The 22,203-nt window shown below is 42.5% G+C and overlaps 1 protein-coding gene across 3 annotated transcripts in view; it reads right to left on the reverse strand.

Moving 5' to 3' along the window:
* Positions 1-12,715: 12,715 nt before the first annotated feature.
* LOC106562893 (interleukin-6 receptor subunit beta) overlaps positions 12,716-22,203 on the reverse strand; it is a 104,645-nt gene continuing 95,157 nt past the window's right edge. For all 3 annotated transcript variants that reach the window (XM_014127965.3, XM_014127966.3, XM_014127964.3), the window contains one exon: positions 12,716-15,847. In XM_014127965.3, coding sequence (XP_013983440.3) covers positions 15,209-15,847 — 639 coding nt within the window. In that variant the 3' untranslated portion in view covers positions 12,716-15,208. The remainder of the gene's footprint in view (positions 15,848-22,203) is intronic.

A 22,203-nucleotide genomic window follows, 5' to 3' on the forward strand; every position in this document is an offset into this window, starting at 1 on the left:
CTTTATTTAACTAGGCAAGTCAGTTAAGAACAAATTCTTATTTACAATGATGGCCTACTGGGAAACAGTGGGTTAACTGCCTTGTTCAGAGGCAGAACGACAGATTTTTACCTTGTCAGCTCGAGGATTCGATCCAGCAACCTTTCGGTTATTGGCTCAATGTTTTTCTTATTTTGTTGCATTACAACCTGCAATTTAAATTGATTTTTATTTGGATTTCATGTAATGGACATACACAAAATAGTCCAAATTGATGAAGTGAAATGAAAAAAATAACTTTATTCAAAATATACAACAAAAAAAAGGAAAGTTGGTGCATGCATATGTATTCACCCCCTTTGCTATGAAGCCCCTAAATAAGATCTGTTGTAACCAATTACCTTCAGAAGTCACATAATTAGTTAAATAAAGTTCACCTGTGTGCAATCTAAGTGTCACATGACCTGTCACATGATCTCAATATATATACACCTGTTCTGAAAGGCCCCAGAGTCTGCAACACCACAAAGCAAGGGGCACCACCAAGCCAGCAGCACCATGAAGACCAAGGAGCTCTCCAAACAGGTCAGGGACAAAAATGTGGAGCAGTACAGATCAGGGTTGGGTTATAAAAAAATATCAGAAACTTTGAACATCCCACGGAGCACCATTAAATCCATTATTATAAAATCGAAAGAATATGGCACCACAACAAACCTGCCAAGAGAGGGCCGCCCACCAACACTCATGGACCAGGCAAGGAGGGCATTAATCAGAGGCAACAAAGAGACCAAAGATAACCCTGAAGGAGCTGCAAAGCTCCACAGTGGAGATTGGAGTATCTATCCATAGGACCACTTTAACCTGTCAAGGTATAGGGGGCAGTATTTTCGATTTCGGATGAAAAGCGTGCCCAGAGTAAACGGCCTAATACTCGGGCCCAGAGTCAACTATTTGCATATCATTAGTAGATTTGGATAGAAAACACTCTGAAGTTTCTAAACCTGTTTGAATGGTGTCTGTGAGTATAACAGAACTCATATGGCAGGCAAAAACCTGAGAAAATTCCAAGAAGGAAGTGGCCTGTCTGCGAATTTGTAGTTCTTCTTTTGGTTCTCTATCGAAACTACAGTATCCGTGGGGTTACGTTGCACTTTCTAAGGCTTCCATTGGCTCTCTAAAGCGTACAGAAAGCGGATTGAGGCGTCTCCTGTCTCTGGGCAGAGTATGGTAGCACAGTTTGTCAGTGGTCTGCCTGTGACTAAGAGATTGGAGATGCGCATTCACGAGACCATGATGTTTTTTATTTTTGTCTTTGAATGAATACACCATTGTCCGATTGGAATATTATTGCTATTTTACGAGAAAAATCGCATAAAAATTGATTTTAAACAGCGTTTGACATGCTTCCAAGTACGTTAATGGAACATTTAGATTTTTTTTTGTCTTGATATGCACTCGTGCGTTACCCTTTGGATAGTGACCTGAACGCACAAAGAAAACGGATGTATTTGGACATAACTATGGATTATTTGGAACAAAAACAACATTTCTTGTGGAAGTAGCAGTCCTGGGAGTGCATTCTGACGAAGATCAGCAAAGGTAATAACATTTTTCTAATAGTAATTCTGAGTTTAGTAAGCCCCGAATTTGGCGGGTGTCAAAATAGCTAGCCTTGATGGCTGAGCTATGTACTCAGAACATTGCAAAATGTGCTTTCGCCGAAAAGCTATTTTAAAATCTGACATAGCGATTGCATAAAGGAGTTCTGTATCTATAATTCTTAAAATAATTTATGTATTTTGTCAACGTTTATCATGAGTAATTTAGTAAATTCACCGGAAGTTTTCGGTGGGGATACATTTTCTGAACATCACACGCCAATGTAAAAAGCTGTTTTTTTATATAAATATGAACTTGATTGAACAAAACATGCATGTATTGTATAACATAATGTCCTAGGAGTGTCATCTGATGAAGTTCATCAAAGGTTAGTGCTTCATTTAGCTGTGTTTTGGGTTTATGTGACATATATGCTTGCTTGGAAAATGGCTGTGTGATTATTTGTGGCTATGTACTCTCCTAACATAATCTAATGTTTTGCTTTCGCTGTAAAGCCTTTTTGAAATCGGACAATGTGGTTAGATTAACAAGAGTCTTGTCTTTCAAATGGTGTAAAATAGTCATATGTTAGAAAAATTGAAATTTTAGCATTTTTGAGGTTTTGTATTTCGCGCCACGTGGTTCCACAGGCTGTTGAATAGAGTGAGACGGTGATGTCCCACCTAGCCCATAGAGGTTAAGCCATACACTCCACAGAGCTGGGCTTTACGGAAGAGTGGCCAGAAAAAAGCCATTGCTTAATGAAAAAAAATAAGCAAACACATTTGGTGTTTGCCAAAAGGCATGTGAGAGCTCCCCAAACACATGGAAGAAGGTACTCTGGTCAGATGAGATTAAAATTGAGCTTTTTGGCCATCAAGGAAAACACTATGTCTGGCGCAAACCCAACACCTCTCATCATCCTCATCACCTCTCATTTTCCATCGGCAGGGACTGAGAAACTAGTCAGAATTGAAGGATGGCGCTGAATACAGGGAAATTCTTGTGGGAAACCTGTTTCAGTCTTCCAGAGATTTGAGACTAGGATGGAGGTTCACCTTTCAGCAGTACAATGACCCTAAGCATACTGCTAAAGCAACACTCTAGTGGTTTAACCTGTCTGGGAACCTGGGACGCTTGCGTCCCACCCTAGTCAACAGCCAGTGGAATCGCGTCGCGCGAAATATAAATACCTCATAAATGCTATAACTTCAATTTCTCAAACATATGACTATTTTACACCATTTTATAGATACACCTCTCCTGAATCGAACCACGTTGTCCGATTTCAAAAAGGCTTTACAGCAAAAGCAAAACATTAGATTATATTAGGAGAGTACCCAGCCAAAAATAATCACACTGCCATTTTCAAAGCAACTAGCATGCATCACAAATACCCAAAACACAGCTAAATGCAGCACTAACCTTTGACAATCTTCATCAGATGACATTCCTAGGACATCATGTTACACAATACATGCATTTTTTGTTCGATAAAGTTCATATTTATATATAAAAACAGCATTTTACATCGGCGCGTGACATTCAGAAAATATTTTCCCTCAAATGCTTCCGGTGGATCAGCACTACAATTTACAAAATTACTATTCGAAAACGTTGTTAAAATTTGATATTGTCATTCAAAGAATTATAGATTAACATCTTGTGAATGCAACCGCATCGCCAGATTTAAAAATAACTTTACTGGGAAATCACACTTTGCAATAAACAAGGTGCTATGCTCAGAAAAATAGGCTAGGCGATACAGGTTAGCGCCATCTTGGAACCATCTAAAATCAAATATACTATTGTAAATATTCCCTTACCTTTGATTATCTTCACTTCCAGGAATCCCAGGTCCACAACAAATGTAGTTTTGTTCGAAAAAGTTCATAATTGATGTCCCAATAGCTCCTTGTTAGCGCGTTCCGAAGGCTACTCATAATGTAAGAGGCGCGCTGGACCTGTCGTCACGAATGTGCAAAAAAATATATATTTACGTTCGTTGAAACATGTCAAACGTTGTATAACATAAATCTTTAGGGCCTTTTTCAATCAGAGCTTCAATAATATTCAAGGCGGACGATTGCATTGTCTTACTAAACGTTTCGGAACAAAAGGGTACGCGCGTCATAGTAGTAATGGCCCTCCCCCTATGACCAAATTTCCAGGCCTCTCGTTCGGTCAGTTTCTACCGGAGAAGACTCAAACCACTTTGTAAAGACTGTTGACATCTGGTGGAAGCCTTAGGAAGTGCTAAATGAATCCTAACTCACGGTGTGTTTCATAGGCAAAGTGTTGAAGGTCATTCCACAAATCAGATTTCCACTTCCTGCATGGAATCTTCTCAGGTTTTGGCATGCCAAATGAGTTCTGTTATACTCACAGACACCATTCAAACAGTTTTACAAACTTCAGAGTGTTTTCTATCCAAATCTACTAATAATATGCATATTCTAGTTTCTGGGCCAGAGTAGTAACCTGTTGAAATTGGGTACGTTTTTCATCCGGCCGTGAAAATACTGCCCCCTATCCCCAACAGGTTTTAACTTCACCTGGGAAAGATGTGTGCTATGTGTGCTAAGATGTGTGCTAGGTGTGCTATGTTATGTTGGATAAGGTATTGATGTTGTACAACAGACTGTAGGAGGAGGGGAAACTACCAGGCAGCTGGAAGGAGGCAGTAGTGGTACCAATCCGGAAGCCAGGGAAGGACCCAACGAGGCCAACAAGCTATAGGCTAATAGCTTTAACATCACATGTATGTAAGATTATGGAACGTATGATTATGGAGAGGCTAACTTATTTCCTTGAGAGCAGGGGGCTAGTATCGCCACATCAGATTGGGTACAGGAAGGGAAGGGGAACTGTGGACCCAGTGCTCTGCTTAGAAGCAGAGGTCAGGAATGCTCAGGTGAACAAGGAGACTGTTGTAACTGTCTTTTTTGATGTGGAGAAGGCGTATGATATGATGTGGAAGCAGAGGTTGTTAATCAAGCTATATGGGGTAGGGGGAAGAACATACAACTGGATAAAGGATTTCCTGTTTGGAAGGTCTGTCGAGGTGAAGGTGGGGAAGTCTCTATCAGGCAGCTACCTGGTGGAAAACGGTACACCACAGGGGAGCGTGATTAGTCCTCTGTTGTTCTCAATCATGATCAATGATTTTTACTCTCAGGTACGGATGGATATTGGGAGGTCGTTATTTGCAGAAGAGTGCCATACATAGTCAGGAAGGTACAGGAAGCAATTGATGAGGTGGAGCGGTGGGCATTATTGTGGCGATTCAGGTTCTCTGTAGATAACTCAGTGTTTTCTACCAGGAGATAGGTGGGAGATGAGGTATGCTTGAGGTTATATGGGAGAAACTTGGAGAGGGTGGGGGCCTTCAGGTTCCTTATGGGTGTACTTTGATACTAGATTGACCTGGGCAGAACACATTGAGAGAGTGGTGGGAAAGTGTAAGAAGGTACTAAATGTGATGCGCTGTCTGACGGGGAAGGAGTGGGGGGCTGGGCGTTCCTCATTGAGGACCATGTATGTTGCATTGATCCGATCTGTAATAGACTATGGCACTATAGCGTATGGTTCGGCAACCCAGACTTCATTGGAAAGGCTAGATGCCATGCAGGGACAAAGACTCTTGAATATGTAGTGAATATGAATATGTAGAATATGTAGTGGGGTGTTTCTGACCTCCCCAGTGGCTGCACTATAGTTGGAGATGGGGGCTATGCCATTGCAGATTAGGAGACAGCAGCTGGCAATTAATTATTGGGTCAACCTACAGGGACATGGGGTGTCTCATCCTGCGAATGGGATTTTACAGGCATGCTGGGAACATGAGCGAAGACAGAATACAAGCTTTGGGTGGGTAGGTAATCCCCAGGCGAAGTTGATGGGACTGTATGGGAGGGAGTTTAGTCCAACGGTAGCTATTCCTGTAAAACCACCATGGCTACTCCCTCTTCCAGTAGTTGATCTAGAAGTGTTGGAGAGACTACAGAAAGATATGGAGGGTGTTGATCCATCTGATTGGTTTAAGAAACATCTGGATACTGTGTATCCGGATGTTGTGGCCATTTACACAGATGGTTCAAAAGATCCAAGGACAGGACGTACTAGGTCAGCATTTCTAGTGTAGGAATGTGGGGTGGCAGTCAGGAAACGTATTACAGATCATCTGGCTGTATATACGAAGGAGCTGATTTGCCTTGCAGTGGGTGGAGGAGCCAGACAGAGTAGTTATTTGTTCTGATTCATGTGCAGTGTTGATGAGTCTCCAGTCCTTTAGCTCACATAGCAGAGAAGACCTGCTTTATGAGGTGTCATAAACCCATGGCAGGATTAGACAGATGGGTATACAGATAAGATTTACTTGGGTCCCAGCCCATGTGGGGGTGGAGGGGAATGAGGAAGTTGATGTACTGGCTAAACAAGCTCTAAGTAGTGGGGATGTTGTAGTTTCAATGAGCAAGGCAGAGGCTAAAAGCCTGATATGGACAGTGATGGTGCAGAGATGGCAGGAGCAGTGGAATAGAGATACTAAGGGCAGGCATTTATTTCAAGTACAGAGGAAAGTTGGGGAGGATGGCCGGAATGGACAGAAGAGAGGAGGCTATTTTTGCACGATTAAAGGTGGGACACAGCCAGTTGAATAAGACCTTAAATGTGACAGGAAAGCATCCAACAGGAAAGTGTGAGTATTGCCAGGAAACGGAGACCGTGGAGCATGTATTGCTACAATGTGGGCAGTATCAAAGGGAAAGAGAAAGGCTAATATCTATCATGAGGGAGAAGGGGATACAGGAAATTAGTTTAAAGAGTATATTGAGTAGAATGCCAATAGATATGGTCTCAAATATATATAAATATTTTTTTTTATATTTTTTGCCTTTATTTAACCAGGAAAAGCCCATTGAGACCCAGAGTCTATTTTTCAAGGGAGACCTGGCCAAGAAGGCAGCAACAATCAATACATTACATAATTAAAACATACAACAATACAACACAACATGATCCAGCCTAAAAAAAGTATTTACACTCCTCCGTAACAGTCTCCCATCAGTATTTTAAATTCATTCAGTGGCACTAACATATCTAGATGAAGCATGAATTGTAGACTATTCCATGCCTCTGGTGCACAAGAAGAGGAGGCAGTCTTGCCTAATACTTTATTTTTTTGAGAGCAACGGGGCTGGCAGGTACGATTTAGTTTCTCCCTGTCTCTGGCCCACCACACTCCAGTACAATAGGTGGCGTAATGCACCATAACGTTGGATGTCAACCGGCGACAAACCCCACCGAAGAAATAATAGTATAGGTGTACAGTACAGGCCAATACTTGATCCAGGCCTGTTAAAACACTTACTCCATTAATCAGGTGTGTTAAGAGCAATTCAGTTTGTAACAAAAGCATACAAAAGCATGTAGCTCTCCAGGAGGAAGGTTGGCCATCCCTGCTCTAGTGTACTGTGTTGGGACTCAATTTGGTTCATCTGTCGTCTCACGTTGTTTGTTCCAAAGTTTCACATTATTGTATTACCAACAGGACAATATAGAGGTACATGTGAAGTTATCCAAAAATACCTATACATTGAACTCGGCTTCGATATCAAGGTTATGTTCAAGAACACATGCAGCAAGAGGCACTCCTACAGCCACGGCAAAATCTATTGGACGTTATTAAACAACAAGAGGATAGATGAGAGCCTTAATGAAACCAACTCCACATTTGCTGCTGTGACTATCTGTAATAAATCCCTTCCAAAAGGAATAGTACAATGCCAGCCATGTAACTGAACAAGTCTTGGGTGGCACCATCAGCCAAACATAGTGTAAGTACCTACTTTATTTTTTGGCTGCATTAGCTTCATTATGTTGTCATTATTATCATGGAATCTGTTCAATTAACCTGTTGGGGCTAGGGGGCAGTATTTTCACGGCCGGATAAAAAACGTACCCGATTTAAACTGGTTACTACTCTTGCCCAGAAATGAGAATATGCATATTATTAGTAGATTTGGATAGAAAACACTCTGAAGTTTCTAAAACTGTTTGAATGGTGTCTGTGAGTATAACAGAACTCATATGGCAGGCAAAAACCTGAGAAAATTCCAAGCAGGAAGTGGCCTGTCTGAGAATTTGTAGTTCTTCTTTTGATTCTCTATCGAAACTACAGTATCTGTGGGGTTACGTTGCACTTCCTAAGGCTTCCATTGGCTGTCAACAGCCTTCAGAAAGTTCTTTCAGCATTCTCCTGTAACTGGGCAGATAATAGGAGCTCAGTCAATCAGTGGACTGCCTGTGGACAAAGGGATTGGATATGCGCGATCCCGCGAGCGCGCTGTTCCTTCTTTTCTTCTTGAATGAATATGCTATTGTCCGGTTGGAATATTATCGCAATTTTACGTAAAAAATACCATAAAAATTGATTTTAAAAAGCGTTTGACATGCTTCTAAGTATGGTAATGGAACATTTTGACATTTCGTCTCTGGTACCGAGCTCGCGCGTTATGCCTTCGGATAGTGCTCTGTACCACGAACAAAACGGAGGTATTTGGACATAAATATGGATTATTTCGAACAAAAACAAAATTTCTTGTGGAAGTAGCAGTCCTGGGAGTGCATTCTGATGAAGATCAGCAAAGGTAAGAGAATATTTCTAATACTAATTCTGAGTTTAGGTTGCCCCGAACTTGACGGGTGTCTGTATAGCTTGCTGTGATGGCAAGCTATGTACTCAGAATATTGAAAAATGAGCTTTCTCCGTAAAGCTATTTTAAAATCTGACACTCTGATGTCCGTCTTCCATTTTTCTACCTGGCTGGCTGGCTGGCTACACACACAGTGTGTAGGTTATTTACAGTAGGAGATGGGCTTCTATCATCTTCAATCATTCTATTTGGGCTTCGATCTAAAAGGTAGCTAGCAAATGTGAAACGGATTAAAATGACAAGAGTTGACAGCTGTATGAGTTCCCCATTTACACAACATATGCTGCAACCTTTTGTAATTTTAATAGTTTGTTTCATATTGGCTGGCTTCCAACAATAGCTGAATTTGCAAAGCTAGCGAGCACCAATTCAGTTTCAGTGGTGTTTGCTATAATCTTTGCTACCCGGGTTAAATAAAGGTGAAATAAAATAAATAAATAAAAGTTCACTTGCGACAATTTAGCTTTTGCAACGAGACCATTAAATATATTTAAGACAATGGAAGAAGAGAGTGTAGTTCTGTTCAGTTTGGATTTCAGTTTATCGCTAACCTTATCACAGGGACTTTCAAGCACTAACTTACATCATCTGCATGCTGATTCCATCTTTGACGACGCCACATAAATGGAATCGGTACTAGCTAGCTTAATAGTTAATATTTGCGCGCTAGCTCTGCATATTCAGCTAGTGTGTGTGCGCGATTGACTGGATTAACCTCACGTCAGTTACGTGCATTGAGTGCCTTTCAGACAGTAGATACGACCTCTCTGTTACCTAGCAAGCTAAGGAACTGGCAGTGGATCAAACCATTGTGAGGCAAAGGGTGGGGGGGTTGCAATCTTTTGAAACTTAAAAACGCGCTATTAAGTGTCTATAATCAGCACAATTGCTTTCATTGCGTATTATTAATATTATTTAAATTACATAGTTATGTTTCAGTGATATATTGGGGGGGACAAATCATATTTTTCCCAGGATGGGGGGGTCGTGTCCCCCCGTCCCCCCCGGGATTTCCGCCCCTGGATCCAGGTGAAAAGGTTCAGAGCTTGCGGTAGGAATCTCGGGATATGAAGAGAAAATAGGTCCAGTATGCTCTGGTTTTAGTCGCGTTGTACAAACTGGCGAGAGCTTTCCGAGCTAAAGGTTAGCTGATGACCGCTAGCAGTGGTTAGCTGACTACTAGCTAGTAGCTAGTGAGCTGGCTAGCTCTGTTGGGGGATTCCGGTTCTGAGGTAAATAAAAATACTTTAGAAAAAACAGATCCACACAACATTGGGCAAAGCGGGTTGCAGGAGAGTATTTTGAAGTTGATGTTTAGAAAAATATAAAAATGATATGCGAAGAAAAAGATATAAAAAGATATATACATGGGACACAACAAGACGAAGGTCAAAGACGTCTGACTGCTACGCCATCTTGCATCCATCTTGGACTTCTCAGTGTCTTTCCTGTATCTTTATTCACATTTTTTTTTTGTCTCATATAGGCTGTGTTTTATGCGTTAGGGGCACTTTGAAATATACCTTTTGTAATTATACTTGAGTGACAATTTCTACAATATGTAAACTCAGCAAAAAAAGACTGTCAACTGCGTTTATTTTCAGCAAACTTAACATGTGTAAATATTTGTATGAACATAACAAGATTCAACAACTCAGACAAAAACTGAACAAGTTCCACAGACGTGACTAACAGAAATTGAATAATGTGTCCCTGAACAAAGGGGGGGGGGGTCAAAATCAAAAGTTACAGTCAGTATCTGGTGTGGCCACCAGCTGCATTAAGAACTGCAGTGCATCTCCTCCTCATGGACTGCACCAGATTTGCCAGTTCTTACTGTGAGATGTTAACACACTCTTCCACCAAGGCACCTGCAAGTTCCTGGACATTTCTGGGGGGAATGGCCCTAGCACTCAGCCTCCGATCCAACAGGTCCCAGACATGCTCAATTGGATTGAGATCCGGGCTCTTCACTGGCCATGGCAGAATACTGACATTCCTGTCTTGCAAGAAATCACGCACAGGACGAGCAGTATGGGTGGTGGCATTGTCATGCTGGAGGGTCATGTCAGGATGAGCCTGCAGGAAGGGTACGACATGAGGGAGAAGGATGTCTTCCCTGTAACGCACAGCGTTGAGATTGCCTGCAATGACAACAAGCTCAGTCCGATGATGCTGTGACACACCACCCCAGACTATAACGGACCCTCCACCTCCAAATCGATCCCGCTCCAGAGTACAGGCCTCGGTGTAACGCTCATTCCTTCGACGATAAATGCCAATCCAACCATCACCCCTGGTGAGACAAAACCGCGACTCGTCAGTGAAGAGCACATTTTGCCAGTCCTGTCTGGTCCAGCGACGGTGGGTTTGTGCCCATAGGCGACGTTGTTGCCGGTGATGGCTGGTGAGGACCTGCCTTAGAACAGGCCTACAAGCCCTCAGTCCAGCCTTTCTCAGCCTATTGTGGAGAGTCTGAGCACTGATGGAGGGATTGTGCCTTCCTGGTGTAACTCGGGCAGTTGTTGTTGCCATCCTGTACCTGTCCCACAGGTGTGATGTTCGGATGTACCGTTCCTGTGCAGGTGTTGTTACACGTGGTCTGCCACTGCGAGGACGATCAGCTGTCTGTCCTGTCTCCCTGTAGCGCTGTCTTCGGCGTCTCACAGTACGGACATTGCAATTTATTACCCTGGCCACATCTGCAGTCCTCATGCCTCCTTGTAGCATGCCTAAGGCACATTCACGCAGATGAGCAGGGACCTAGGGCATCTTTCTTTTGGTGTTTTTCAGAGTCAGTAGAAAGGCCTCTTTAGTGTCCTAAGTTTTCATAATTGTGACCTTAATTACCTACCGTCTGTAAGCTGTTAGTGTCTTAACGATCATTCCACAGGTGGATGTTCATTAATTGTTTATGGTTCATTGAACAAGCATGTGAAACTGTTTAAACCCTTTACAATGAAGATCTGTGAATGTTATTTGGATTTTTACGAATTATCTTTGAAAGACAGGGTCCTGAAAAAGGGACGTTTCTTTGTTTGCTGCGTTTATATTTGTACATTGTAAACCTGGATGGATATCAGTTTGACATTAAGATGATTCTTTCAACTTACTTTTTCACATGCATCTATTTATATAAACTCAAACATACATCTTTATACATGTGGTAGAATATGCCTCCTCAAATGTTTGTTTCTTCTTAATGTGAAGGACAGTTGTTGGTATAACAAGGAGATTCCCCTTTCCATCCATTACCAGTATGCAGTTTTGTTTGGGGTGTTGGAACACCCATTCTGGAGAACAGAAAGCAAGCGTGTTATGACTGAAAAACCAAACTACTTCAGTATCTTGCACAATAGTGTCTGAGTCACTGGCTGCAGCCCAAATGGCACCTTTTTCCATTTACAGTGCACAACTTTTGTAGGGCTCAGGTCAGAAGTAGTTTACTATATAAAGCATAGGCTGCCATTTTGGGACGCAACCAATAACTAGAGAAACATGAAGCTCATCCTTGTTGTGACCCTATGCTGTTCACAGAGTCATTGAACACAAACTCATCAGTCTAAGTCTATGGTCTGCCTGTTGGGACTGTGAGCAGCACAAAAAACAAATTTCCGTGGCCGTAATAAACAAAGCCTGGGGATGCACAGTTGAAGTATGGGACATATTATCTAAAACGAACAGATATTTTCAGGGGAAAATAAAGGAAAATGTATTAAATATATATTTTATATATTTACAAAAATAAATGGGTTTTGGAAATGATGCAGACATTTGATGGAATTCACAATCTGCAATATTAAAGCTGATATACCCCCATAGAGTTGATATATTTTTATCAACACTTGACCCTAAATAATGGACCGACTTGGTAAGGTAGAGGGGGAGGACATTTTATTTTCTGAGCATACCAATACAATATTGTATTGTGAACTCCTACTTCCTCCCTGTACGATGGACTTGTCACATCCTGACCAGCAGAGGGAGTAGTTGTTTAGTATTATTGGTCAGGATGTGGCAGAAGTACTGTGTTGTATGTGTTTTTCTGGTATTTCTGTTTCTATGTTGGTCTGTGTGGCTCCCGATCAGGGACAGCTGGTTATCGTTGTTCCTAATTGGGAGTCATATATTAGGAGTGTGTTTGTCACCTGGTTTTTGTGGGTTGTTTTATTTCACACTGCTACGTATAGTTATAGCCTGTGAAACTGTCTTCTGTCGTTCTAGTTTATTGTTTTTCCGTGTGCATCAAACTTCATAAAATGTGGAACACGCAACCCGCAGCGTATTGGTCTGACAGTGATTTCTCCTTATCGTCAGACGACGAAGTTTGTGACAGGACTAATATATTCTGTTCTATTAATGTTGAAGGTCTCACTGAAAATAAAGCTCTATAAAGATATGCTGACTTAGAAGCGTAGTTAATTATTAGTTCACATGGATAACACTTTTGTTTTATTTCATACTGTATAATGTCACACATTCACAAACCATGCTCCAAAAAGGGCACATGTATTCTGGTGGCATGCAGTGGAGTACTAGGCTATGTTATGTTTCCCGTATATGTGGAAAAGTAGTGTTAACTGAGTGATGGTGTAAGAATATTTTTCAGAACCCTCAAGTAGCAATATTTAAATAGTCTGTACATGTAACATCCCTTTCTGACCATATTCTCTTTAAGAACAAATATGGGAGTTGGTCCTGTTGAGATCTGTACGTATGTTCCAAAAAAAAGAATCTCAAACAAATGAACAAAATATACTGCACTTTTCAGTCTTCAGAAAATTCATGACAACACAAAAATTCATATGAAAAACATTTCCAGAAACAAATTATACATAAACTTCCTTTTCAGTATATATAATAATGCAACACTTCCATCATGACGTAAAGCCAACAAGACTTTGAAAAAAAGGAATAAGGCATTGTAAAAAGGCAAAATGTACATTTGTCAAACAGTTGTCTATCTGGAAAGATATGTCACTAACCATACACCTACTAGTGTAGCATACAGTGTCTTCAACGTATTCACACCCCTTGACTTTTTCCACATTCTGTGTTACAGTCTGAATTTAAAATGTATTAAATTGAGATCGTATCTCATTGGCCTACACACAATAGCCCATAATTTCAAAGAGGAACAATGTTTTTTGACATTTTTACAAATTAATAAAAAATGCAAAGCTGAAATGTTGAGCCAATTATTCAACCCCTTTTATGGCTATCCTAAAGTTCAGGAGTAAAATGTTGCTTAACAAGTCACAAGTTGCATGCACTCACTGTGTGCAATAAGTATTAACATGATTTTTGAATGACTACCTCGTCTCTGTACCCCACACATACAATTACTTGTAAGGTCCCTCAGTTGAGCATTGAGCAAGGAAGTTTTCCAATGCCTCACAAAGAAGGGCACCAACTGGCAGATGGGTAAAAAAAAAAGCAGACATTGAATATCCTTTAGAGCATGGTGAAGCTATTAAATTACACTTTGGATGGTGTATCTATACACCCAGTCACTATAAAGTTAAATGCGTCCTTCCTACCAGAGTTTAATGGCTGTGATAGGAGAAAACTGAGGATGGTTCAATAACATTGCAGTTACTCCACAACACTAACCTACATGACAGAGTGAAAAGAAGGAAGCCTGTACAGAATACAAATATTTCAAAACATGTATCCTGTTTGCGATAAGGCACTAAAGTAAAACTGTAAAATATGTGTCAAAGAAATGTAATTTATGTCCTGAATACAAAGAGTTATGTTTGGGGCAAATCCAACACATCACAGAGTACCACACTTTATATTTTCAAGCATGGTGGTGCCTGCATCATGTTATGGGTATGCTTGTCATCAGCAAGGACTAGAGAGTTTTTTGGGAAAAAAAATAATAATAAATGGAATAGACCTAAGCACAGGCAAAATCCTAGAGGAAAACCTGGTTCAGTATGCTTTCCAACAGACACTGGGAAACAAATACAGCTTTCAGCAGGACAATAACCTAAAACAAAAGTAAAAAAATACACTGGAGTTGCTTACCAAGATGACATTGAATGTTCCTGTGTAGCCTAGTTACAGTTTTGATTTAAATTAGCTTGAAAATCTATGGCAAGACTTAAATGGTTGTCGAGCAATGATGAACTTGTACAATCCAGCTGCGCATAGCTCTTGGAGACTTACCCAGATAGACTCACAGCTGTAATTGCTGTCAAAGATGATTCTAACGTGTATTGAGTCAGGGGTGTGAATTCTTATGTAAATCATGTTTTTCCTTTTCAATAAATTTGCTAAAAATTCAAAAAACATGTTTTCACTTTGTTGTTATGGGTATTGTGTGTAGATTGGTGAGAACCTTTATATTAAATCCATTTAGAATTTAGGATGTAACAAAATGTGGAATAAGTCAAGGGGTATCAATACTTTCTGAAGGTACTGAATTTCAAGAGGGTCCTGTTGTATTGGCTAGCATCACCTTTCCGCTTCCTTCAAGTCCTCTTTCTTGGAATGATGCGTCATCACACTTTGTCCATTCAAGGTTAAACTTGGCCGGCTTGTAGAGAATAGGGTTCCACATCTAGGCTATGGACTTTTCTTCGGAGGTCAATGGGTGACGCCAACTACCTAGGTCAGTAATTAACGGGTCTGCACGTAGGCATCTATTTGCTTTTTAGGATGTTAAAAACAATAAAACCTTGACATAAAGGCAAACTATATCATCCACTTAAAATAGATTTAACAAGGCAAGTCACGATGACCACATGAAGTTCATGATTGCCATTTGGGTAAGTGCAAAAATAATAGGCTGACATAATTCATAATATAAAAGCTTGAAACAAAAGTGAAATTAACAAAGGCACAGAGGAAGAGTCACTGTACATGAAGTGTGACAACCTCGAACTAAGTCACCATACATCCTCCTAACACTGAGGCCTGTAGCCACTGAGCTGAGGCATGTAGCTAGGGTCAGGGCCTGGCTGTCCGTCAGGTGACTGACCCTCCTCTGTGGGTGTGGTCTGCTGAAAGTCCTCCTCCAGGGGGCAGAACCGGCGCAAAGCCAACCCCTGCTTCTTCATCTCCATCTGGTTCAAGTCCTCCAGGTCTCCGCTGTCGCCATCGTTCCCCCCAGGCAAGCGCCCGAAGTAGGGGTTCCGCAGGTAGCGCTGGTGTGACTCGGGGACCTCCGGGTGCTCCTCGCTGTCCAGCAGGGGTTGGGTGGACTCGGAGCGAGCGAAGCTGGGCGTCTGGGAGGAGCCGGACAGGGGGAGAGGGCAGGGGGTCTGGCCCTTGTAGCCGCAGGATGCCACCACCGATGAGTACTGGACGGTGCTGGCTGTAGTTTGGCCCTCGTCGCCGCCCTCATCGCTGTCTGAGACGCTCTGGTGAGGTGACGACAGGCAGGAGGAGCCGCCGATACCGCTGCTATGCTCCTCCGACAGGTACTTGTCCTTCTTGAGCGGCAGGCCTGCCTTATCCTCCTCACACAGAGACTTCCTGTCGAACACGTCCACCTCTACAATACTCACGTCACCCAGCGCGCTCTCCTTAGGAGTGTCAGCCTGGAACAAAAAGGGAGGGTTAAGTCAAGTCAAGTTCTCTTTAAAGTGCATTTCACATCTATGTTACAATACGCTGAAAAAAGAGTGAAATGGTAAAATGACTGAAATGGACACATCTGCATTTAGCAACATGTGCCTATAGATGCGGTAAAGCAGTCAAAAGAGCACAGACTTTCCATTGACCAGATTGTTAGATCACAATTGTTGAAGGTGAACCAAAGTGGATATTCGTCAAATCCGTCATGATTTATGTATTGTAACAGGCCCACAGTGTTTCCTTAATTAAAGATGCACTATACAGATATTGCTCCACCATTTCCTGGTTGCTAAAATTCTAATAGTTCATCTAATTTCAGTTTCTGTGAAAAAATAAGCAAGTATAGTTTAGAGAATCATTGTACCATCTAAACCGCTGTGAAATATATTTTCTATAACCAAAAATATTGTATTTTCAACTGGTGTAGAAAACAGAAAGTAAGACAAAAACAAAACTTAGAAATAGCATATTAGGATATTGAATTTGAATGTAATACTTTCAAATTTGTAATGCACAAATTGAATCGTTGAATTAAACACACTGAACTAGTATTTCATGATTTGAAACTGAATTAAGTGAATATTGCAATCAGTTTTAAAATATATCTCAATTTAATTGAATATTCAAATCCAATATTAATATATTCAGTTTCAATATGGTAGATATTACATTCATTGTGTATCAAGCTTACAAACTATAATTTCAAGTGGATCAAAGTTTCATTTATTGAATTTCTCTAAAGCATTCCGATTCAGTTTTCAAATTCAGATTCAAAACCAGAGACAACATGCTGGGACTTTGCCAGCCAGGAAAAGTAGAGAAGAACCGGATACAATTAAATGCTCACTGTGGTAAACAGAAGTTTCTGGAGGTTTCTGAAGCAAATGTGGCACGTAGAATTAATTTTCTTCCTATGAATTTGGCTCTAGTGTTTGAACCGTTTCGGCTATAAACTATTATGACCCCATTCAAGAAATTGGCCACCATAAGAATACAGATTAGCCCTGTCATAGACCTAAGGATATACGTTCCACTCCCGATTTAATCTCGCTCTTTCGAACTAGGTCTCCTGCATGTCACAAGACTGTGTTAGCCCACTTAGCTAAAGCCCAAAGGGATCAATTCTGGAAGCTAACACAAGTCTTCACGTCTCCAGCAAGGTTACTCATCAAAAGAGCCTGATTCATCAAACCACCTCGGTTACATTTCACCCCTCTTTGACCTCATACTTAGACCGCTCCCATCACTGTTCACATGTAGTAGAAGCAACATTTATTTATTTTTTACTTTGACCTTTTTCTCCAAATTTCGTGGTATCCAATTGGTAGTTACAGTCTTGTCTCGTCGCTGCAACTCCCGTACGGACTCGGGAGAGGCGAAGGTCGAGAGCCGTGCGTCCTCAGAAACACAACAACAACCAAGCTGCACTGCTTCTTGACACAATGCCCACTTAACCCGGAAGCCAGCAGCACCAATGTGTCAGAGGAAACACCGTGCACCTGGCGACCGTGTCAGTGTGCATTGTGCCCGGCCCGCCACAGGAGTCACAGGTACGCAATGGGACAAGGACATCCCTGCCGGCCAAACCCTCCCCTAACCCGGACAACGCTGGGCCAATTGTGCACCGCCCCATGGGTCTCCCAGTCGCGGCCGGCTGCGACAGTGCCTGAACATGAACCCAGGATCTCCAGTGGCACAGCTAGCACTGCAATGCAGTGCATTAGACCACTGCACTACTCAGGAGGCCTAGTAGTAGCAACATTGTTGCCAAGCTTTGAAAAACAAACCATCAGGCCCACACACACCCATTCATACCCCCTCACTATATAGGTAATACACTATACTGGAAATCCTCTAATGTTGATGACTGGGTTCTTTCTTGTCAATTGTTTCCATGAAGTTGCCGTTAAATTGCTCTGCCATTATTATTGTATGAGGTATTATTGGTGGGGTTACTGTGCTGTGATGTGTGTTTTTATATGGTGTGTCTTATCTTTTCTCTCCACTGGCTATCTGACCAACAGGCTACACTCTAGGCAGTCTCTTCTGCTGATGTGTGTGTGTCTGGTAGTGGTACTCCATCCATCCTACTCTTCTCCTTTCAACAGGGTTAATACCTGCCTGGCGCCCGAACAAAATCTCTCTCTTTACCCCCTCTAACAATACTGCTATAGAATTGGAGCCCGAACAGGGGCTTGAAGAGAAAAGCACCCATGACACCACCCACACAAAGCTGAATCATGTCTTTTGTTGGAACCCCATACTGTGTCAATGTGGACACACCTAATGGAAATTATGACCGGGATTCTTTCATTGTGGAAGGACTTATCCTCAGGCTTCAGGCTCAGCTATAACTTCTCCGCCATTACCCTCCCCTCAACCTCTTCCTGTTACCCTGTTACCCAGACAGATTGGGAGAGGTGTCTCTGTGCTCACTGGACAAATGGAACAACAATGGACACACACCAACCATAGTTTGACAATGCAGGGGAAATCAGTGAAAGTGTGGAGGCTGATCAGAAAGATGTGCAGCTGAGGTTGCTCACCTCCCCCGTCAAATGGAGGAAAACCAACAACAAACTGCTCAGAGACTCTCTGGCAGGAGCATCCATCTTCAGTAATCTGGATCTGAACAGCGGCTTTTGGCAGGTGGCAATGGGTCCCGCCAGTCAGGACAAGACTGCCTTTGTCAGCCCTGCTGGTTTGTACTCCTTTAAAGTCATGCCTTTTGGTTTGAAGAACGCTCCAGCAACCTTCCAAAGGCTGATGGAGACTGTCCTGGGAGATCTGAGTGGAAGAAATGGTCTTGTGTATCTGGATGACATCATAATCTACTCTGCCTCTGATCATCTGCAAAACATACAGTCCATCTTCGACAGACTAAAGGCTGCAGGTTTGACCCTGCAGCCAGAACTCAGGTTCCTTGGTCATGTGGTTAATGCTGAAGGTATCCATGCAGATTCAGCCAAGGTTTCAGCAGTGCAGGAGTTCCCAATTCCCACATCCCTCAAGGCTGTTCAGCGCTTCCTGGGTATGGCTGGATGGTACCACAGGTTAGTGCCTGACTTTTCAAAGGTTGCTGAACCACTCAACCACTGTAAGAAGGGGCTGAAATTCCAATGGACCCCTGCATGCCAAAGCACATTTAAAGCACTCAAACACTCCACCAGTGCTTGGACATCCTAACCTGAATGCTCACTTCATCGTGTACACGGATACAAGTAAACAGGATTTGGAGCAGTCTTGGCTCATCAAACAGGACCTGGAACAGAATAAGTTATTGCCTATGCAAGTCACACCCTTAATTCAGCCGAGAGGGATTATTCAACGACAAAGGGAGTGTGTCGCTGTGGTCTAGGCTTTGGAGAAATGGAGCTACTACTTGGAGGTGAAGGTCTTCACAGTTGTCACAGACCACGCTGCTCTGCAGTGGGTTCTGGCATCAGGTAAGACCAACAGCCATCTTATTCACTGGTCTATCAGACTTCAGAGGTTTGACTTCATCATTGAGTATTGCAAAGGAAAACTGAATGTTGTACCAGATGCCTTTTCACGGATTACAGACTGTCAATGTTTGTCTTCCATTGTGTAGCACTTACTCATCATCCAGACACTTAGCGGTAGTTTATGTGAAGAGCACAGCAGAATGATGCCGCCATCATGGTGATTCACAAGAGTCTGTCTGAAGACTCAAAGAGTCGCTTCAATGAGAAGTTCAGCATAATTCAGGATAAAGTGTATCGAAAAACTCCAAGAGGAGATGGAACACACAGCACCCATTACCGCATCTTCATCCCCTCTACATTGAGTGACCAGATGATCCAAGCTTATCATGCCAAAACCATGAGTGGACCTTTCTGTTTACCACAGTGAGCATTTGATTCGATCTTTTCTCTTCTACCTTTCCTGGCTGGCAAAGTACCAGGACGTTGTCTCTGAATTCGAAAACTGAAACTGAATGCATCTGAGAAGTTGAATATACTGGTCTTATATTTAGGAGTTATAAGAAAGCTCAGGAAATATACTGCTCAAAAAAATAAAGGGAACACTTAAACAACACAATGTAACTCCAAGTCAATCACACTTCTGTGAAATCAAACTGTCCACTTAGGAAGCAACACTGATTGACAATAAATTTCACATGCTGTTGTGCAAATGGAATAGACAGCAGGTGGAAATTATAGGCAATAAGCAAGACACCTCCCATAAAGGAGTGGTTCTGCAGGTGGAGACAACAGACCACTTCTCAGTTCCTATGCTTCCAGGCTGATGTTTTGGTCACTTTTTAATGCTGGTGGTGCTTTCACTCTAGTGGTAGCATGAGATGGAGTCTACAACCCACACAAGTGGCTCAGGTAGTGCAGCTCATCCAGGATGGCACATCAATGCGAGCTGTGGCAAGAAGGTTTTCTGTGTCTGTCAGCGTAGTGTCCAGAGCATGGAGGCGCTACCAGGAGACAGGCCAGTACATCAGCAGACGTGGAGGAGGCCGTAGGAGGGGAACAACCCAGCAGCAGGACCGCTACCTCCGCCTTTGTGCAAGGAGGAGCACTGCCAGAGCCCTGCAAAATGACCTCCAGCAGGCCACACATGTGCACGTGTCTGCTCAAACGGTCAGAAACAGACTCCATGAGGGTGGTATGAGGGCCCGACGTCCACAGGTGGGGGTTGTGCTTACAGCCCAACACCGTGCAGGACGTTTGGCATTTGCCAGAGAACACCAAGATTGGCAAATTCGCCAATGGCGCCCTGTGCTCTTCACAGATGAAAGCATGGTCACATTGAGCACGTGACAGACGTGACAGAGTCTGGAGACGCCATGGAGAACGTTCTGCTGCCTGCAACATCCTCCAGCATGACCGGTTTGGCGGTGGGTCAGTCATGGTGTGGGGTGGCATTTCTTTGGGGTGCCGCACAGCCCTCCATGTGCTCGCCAGAGGTAGCCTGACTGCCATTAGGTACCGAGATGAGAAACTCAGACCCCTTGTGAGACCATATGCTGGTGCGGTTGGCCCTGGGTTCCTCCTAATGCAAGACAATGCTAGACCTCATGTGGCTGGAGTGTGTCAGCAGTTCCTGCAAGAGGAAGGCATTGATGCTATGGACTGGCCTGCCCGTTCCCCAGACCTGAATCCAATTGAGCACATCTGGGACATCATGTCTCGCTCCATCCACCAATGCCACGTTGCACCACAGACTGTCCAGGAGTTGGCGGATGCTTTAGTCCAGGTCTGGGAGGAGATCCCTCAGGAGACCATCCGCCACCTCATCAGGAGCATGCCCAGGCATTGTAGGGAGGTCATACAGGCACGTGGAGGCTACACACACTACTGAGCCTCATTTTGACTTGTTTTAAGGACATTACATCAAAGTTGGATCAGCCTGTAGTGTGGTTTTCCACTTTAATTTTGAGTGTGACTCCAAATCCAGACCTCCATGGGTTGATAAATTGGATTTCCATTGATTCTTTTTGTGTGATTTTGTTGTCAGCACTTTCAACTATGTAAAGAAAAAAGTATTTAATAAGATTATTTATTTCATTCAGATCTAGGATGTGTTGTTTAAGTGTTCCCTTTATTTTTTTGAGCAGTGTATATATACACACTACCGTTGAAAAGAGTGGGGTCACTTAGAAATGTCCTTGTTCTTGAAAGAAAAGCAAAAAAAAATTGTCCATTAAAAAACATCAAATTTATCAGAAATACAGTGTAGACATTGTTAAATATTGTAAATGACTATTGTAGCTGGAAACGGCAGATTTGTAATGGAATATCTACATAGGCGTAGAGAGGCCCATTATCAGCAACCATCACTCCTGTTTTCCAATGGCACGTTGTGTTAGCTAATCCAAGTTGATCCTTTTAAAATGCTAATTGATCATTAGAAAACCCTTTTGCAATTATGTTAGCACAGCTGAAAACTGCAATAAAAAAAACTGGCCTTCTTTGGACTAGTTGAGCATCAGCATTTGTGGGTTCGATTACAGGCTCAAAATGACAGAAACAAAGACCTTTCTTCTGAAACTCGTCAGTCTATTCTTGTTCTGAGAAATGAAGGCTGTTCCATGCGAGAAATTGCCAACAAACTGAAGATATCGTACAACGCTGTGTACTACCCCCTTCACAGAATAGCGCAAACTGGCTCTAACCAGAATTGAAAGAGGAATGGGAGGCCCCGGTGCACAATTGAGCAAGAGGACATGTACATTAGAGTGTCTAGTTTGAGAAACAGACGTCTCACAAGTCCTCAACTGGCAGCTTCATTAAATAGTACCCGCAAAACACCAGTGTCAACGTCAACAGTGAAGAGGCGACTCCGG

Source organism: Salmo salar, chromosome 11 (genome assembly GCF_965601325.2).
Source record: "Salmo salar chromosome 11, fSalSal1, whole genome shotgun sequence".
In the NCBI taxonomy this organism is placed as follows: domain Eukaryota; kingdom Metazoa; phylum Chordata; class Actinopteri; order Salmoniformes; family Salmonidae; genus Salmo; species Salmo salar.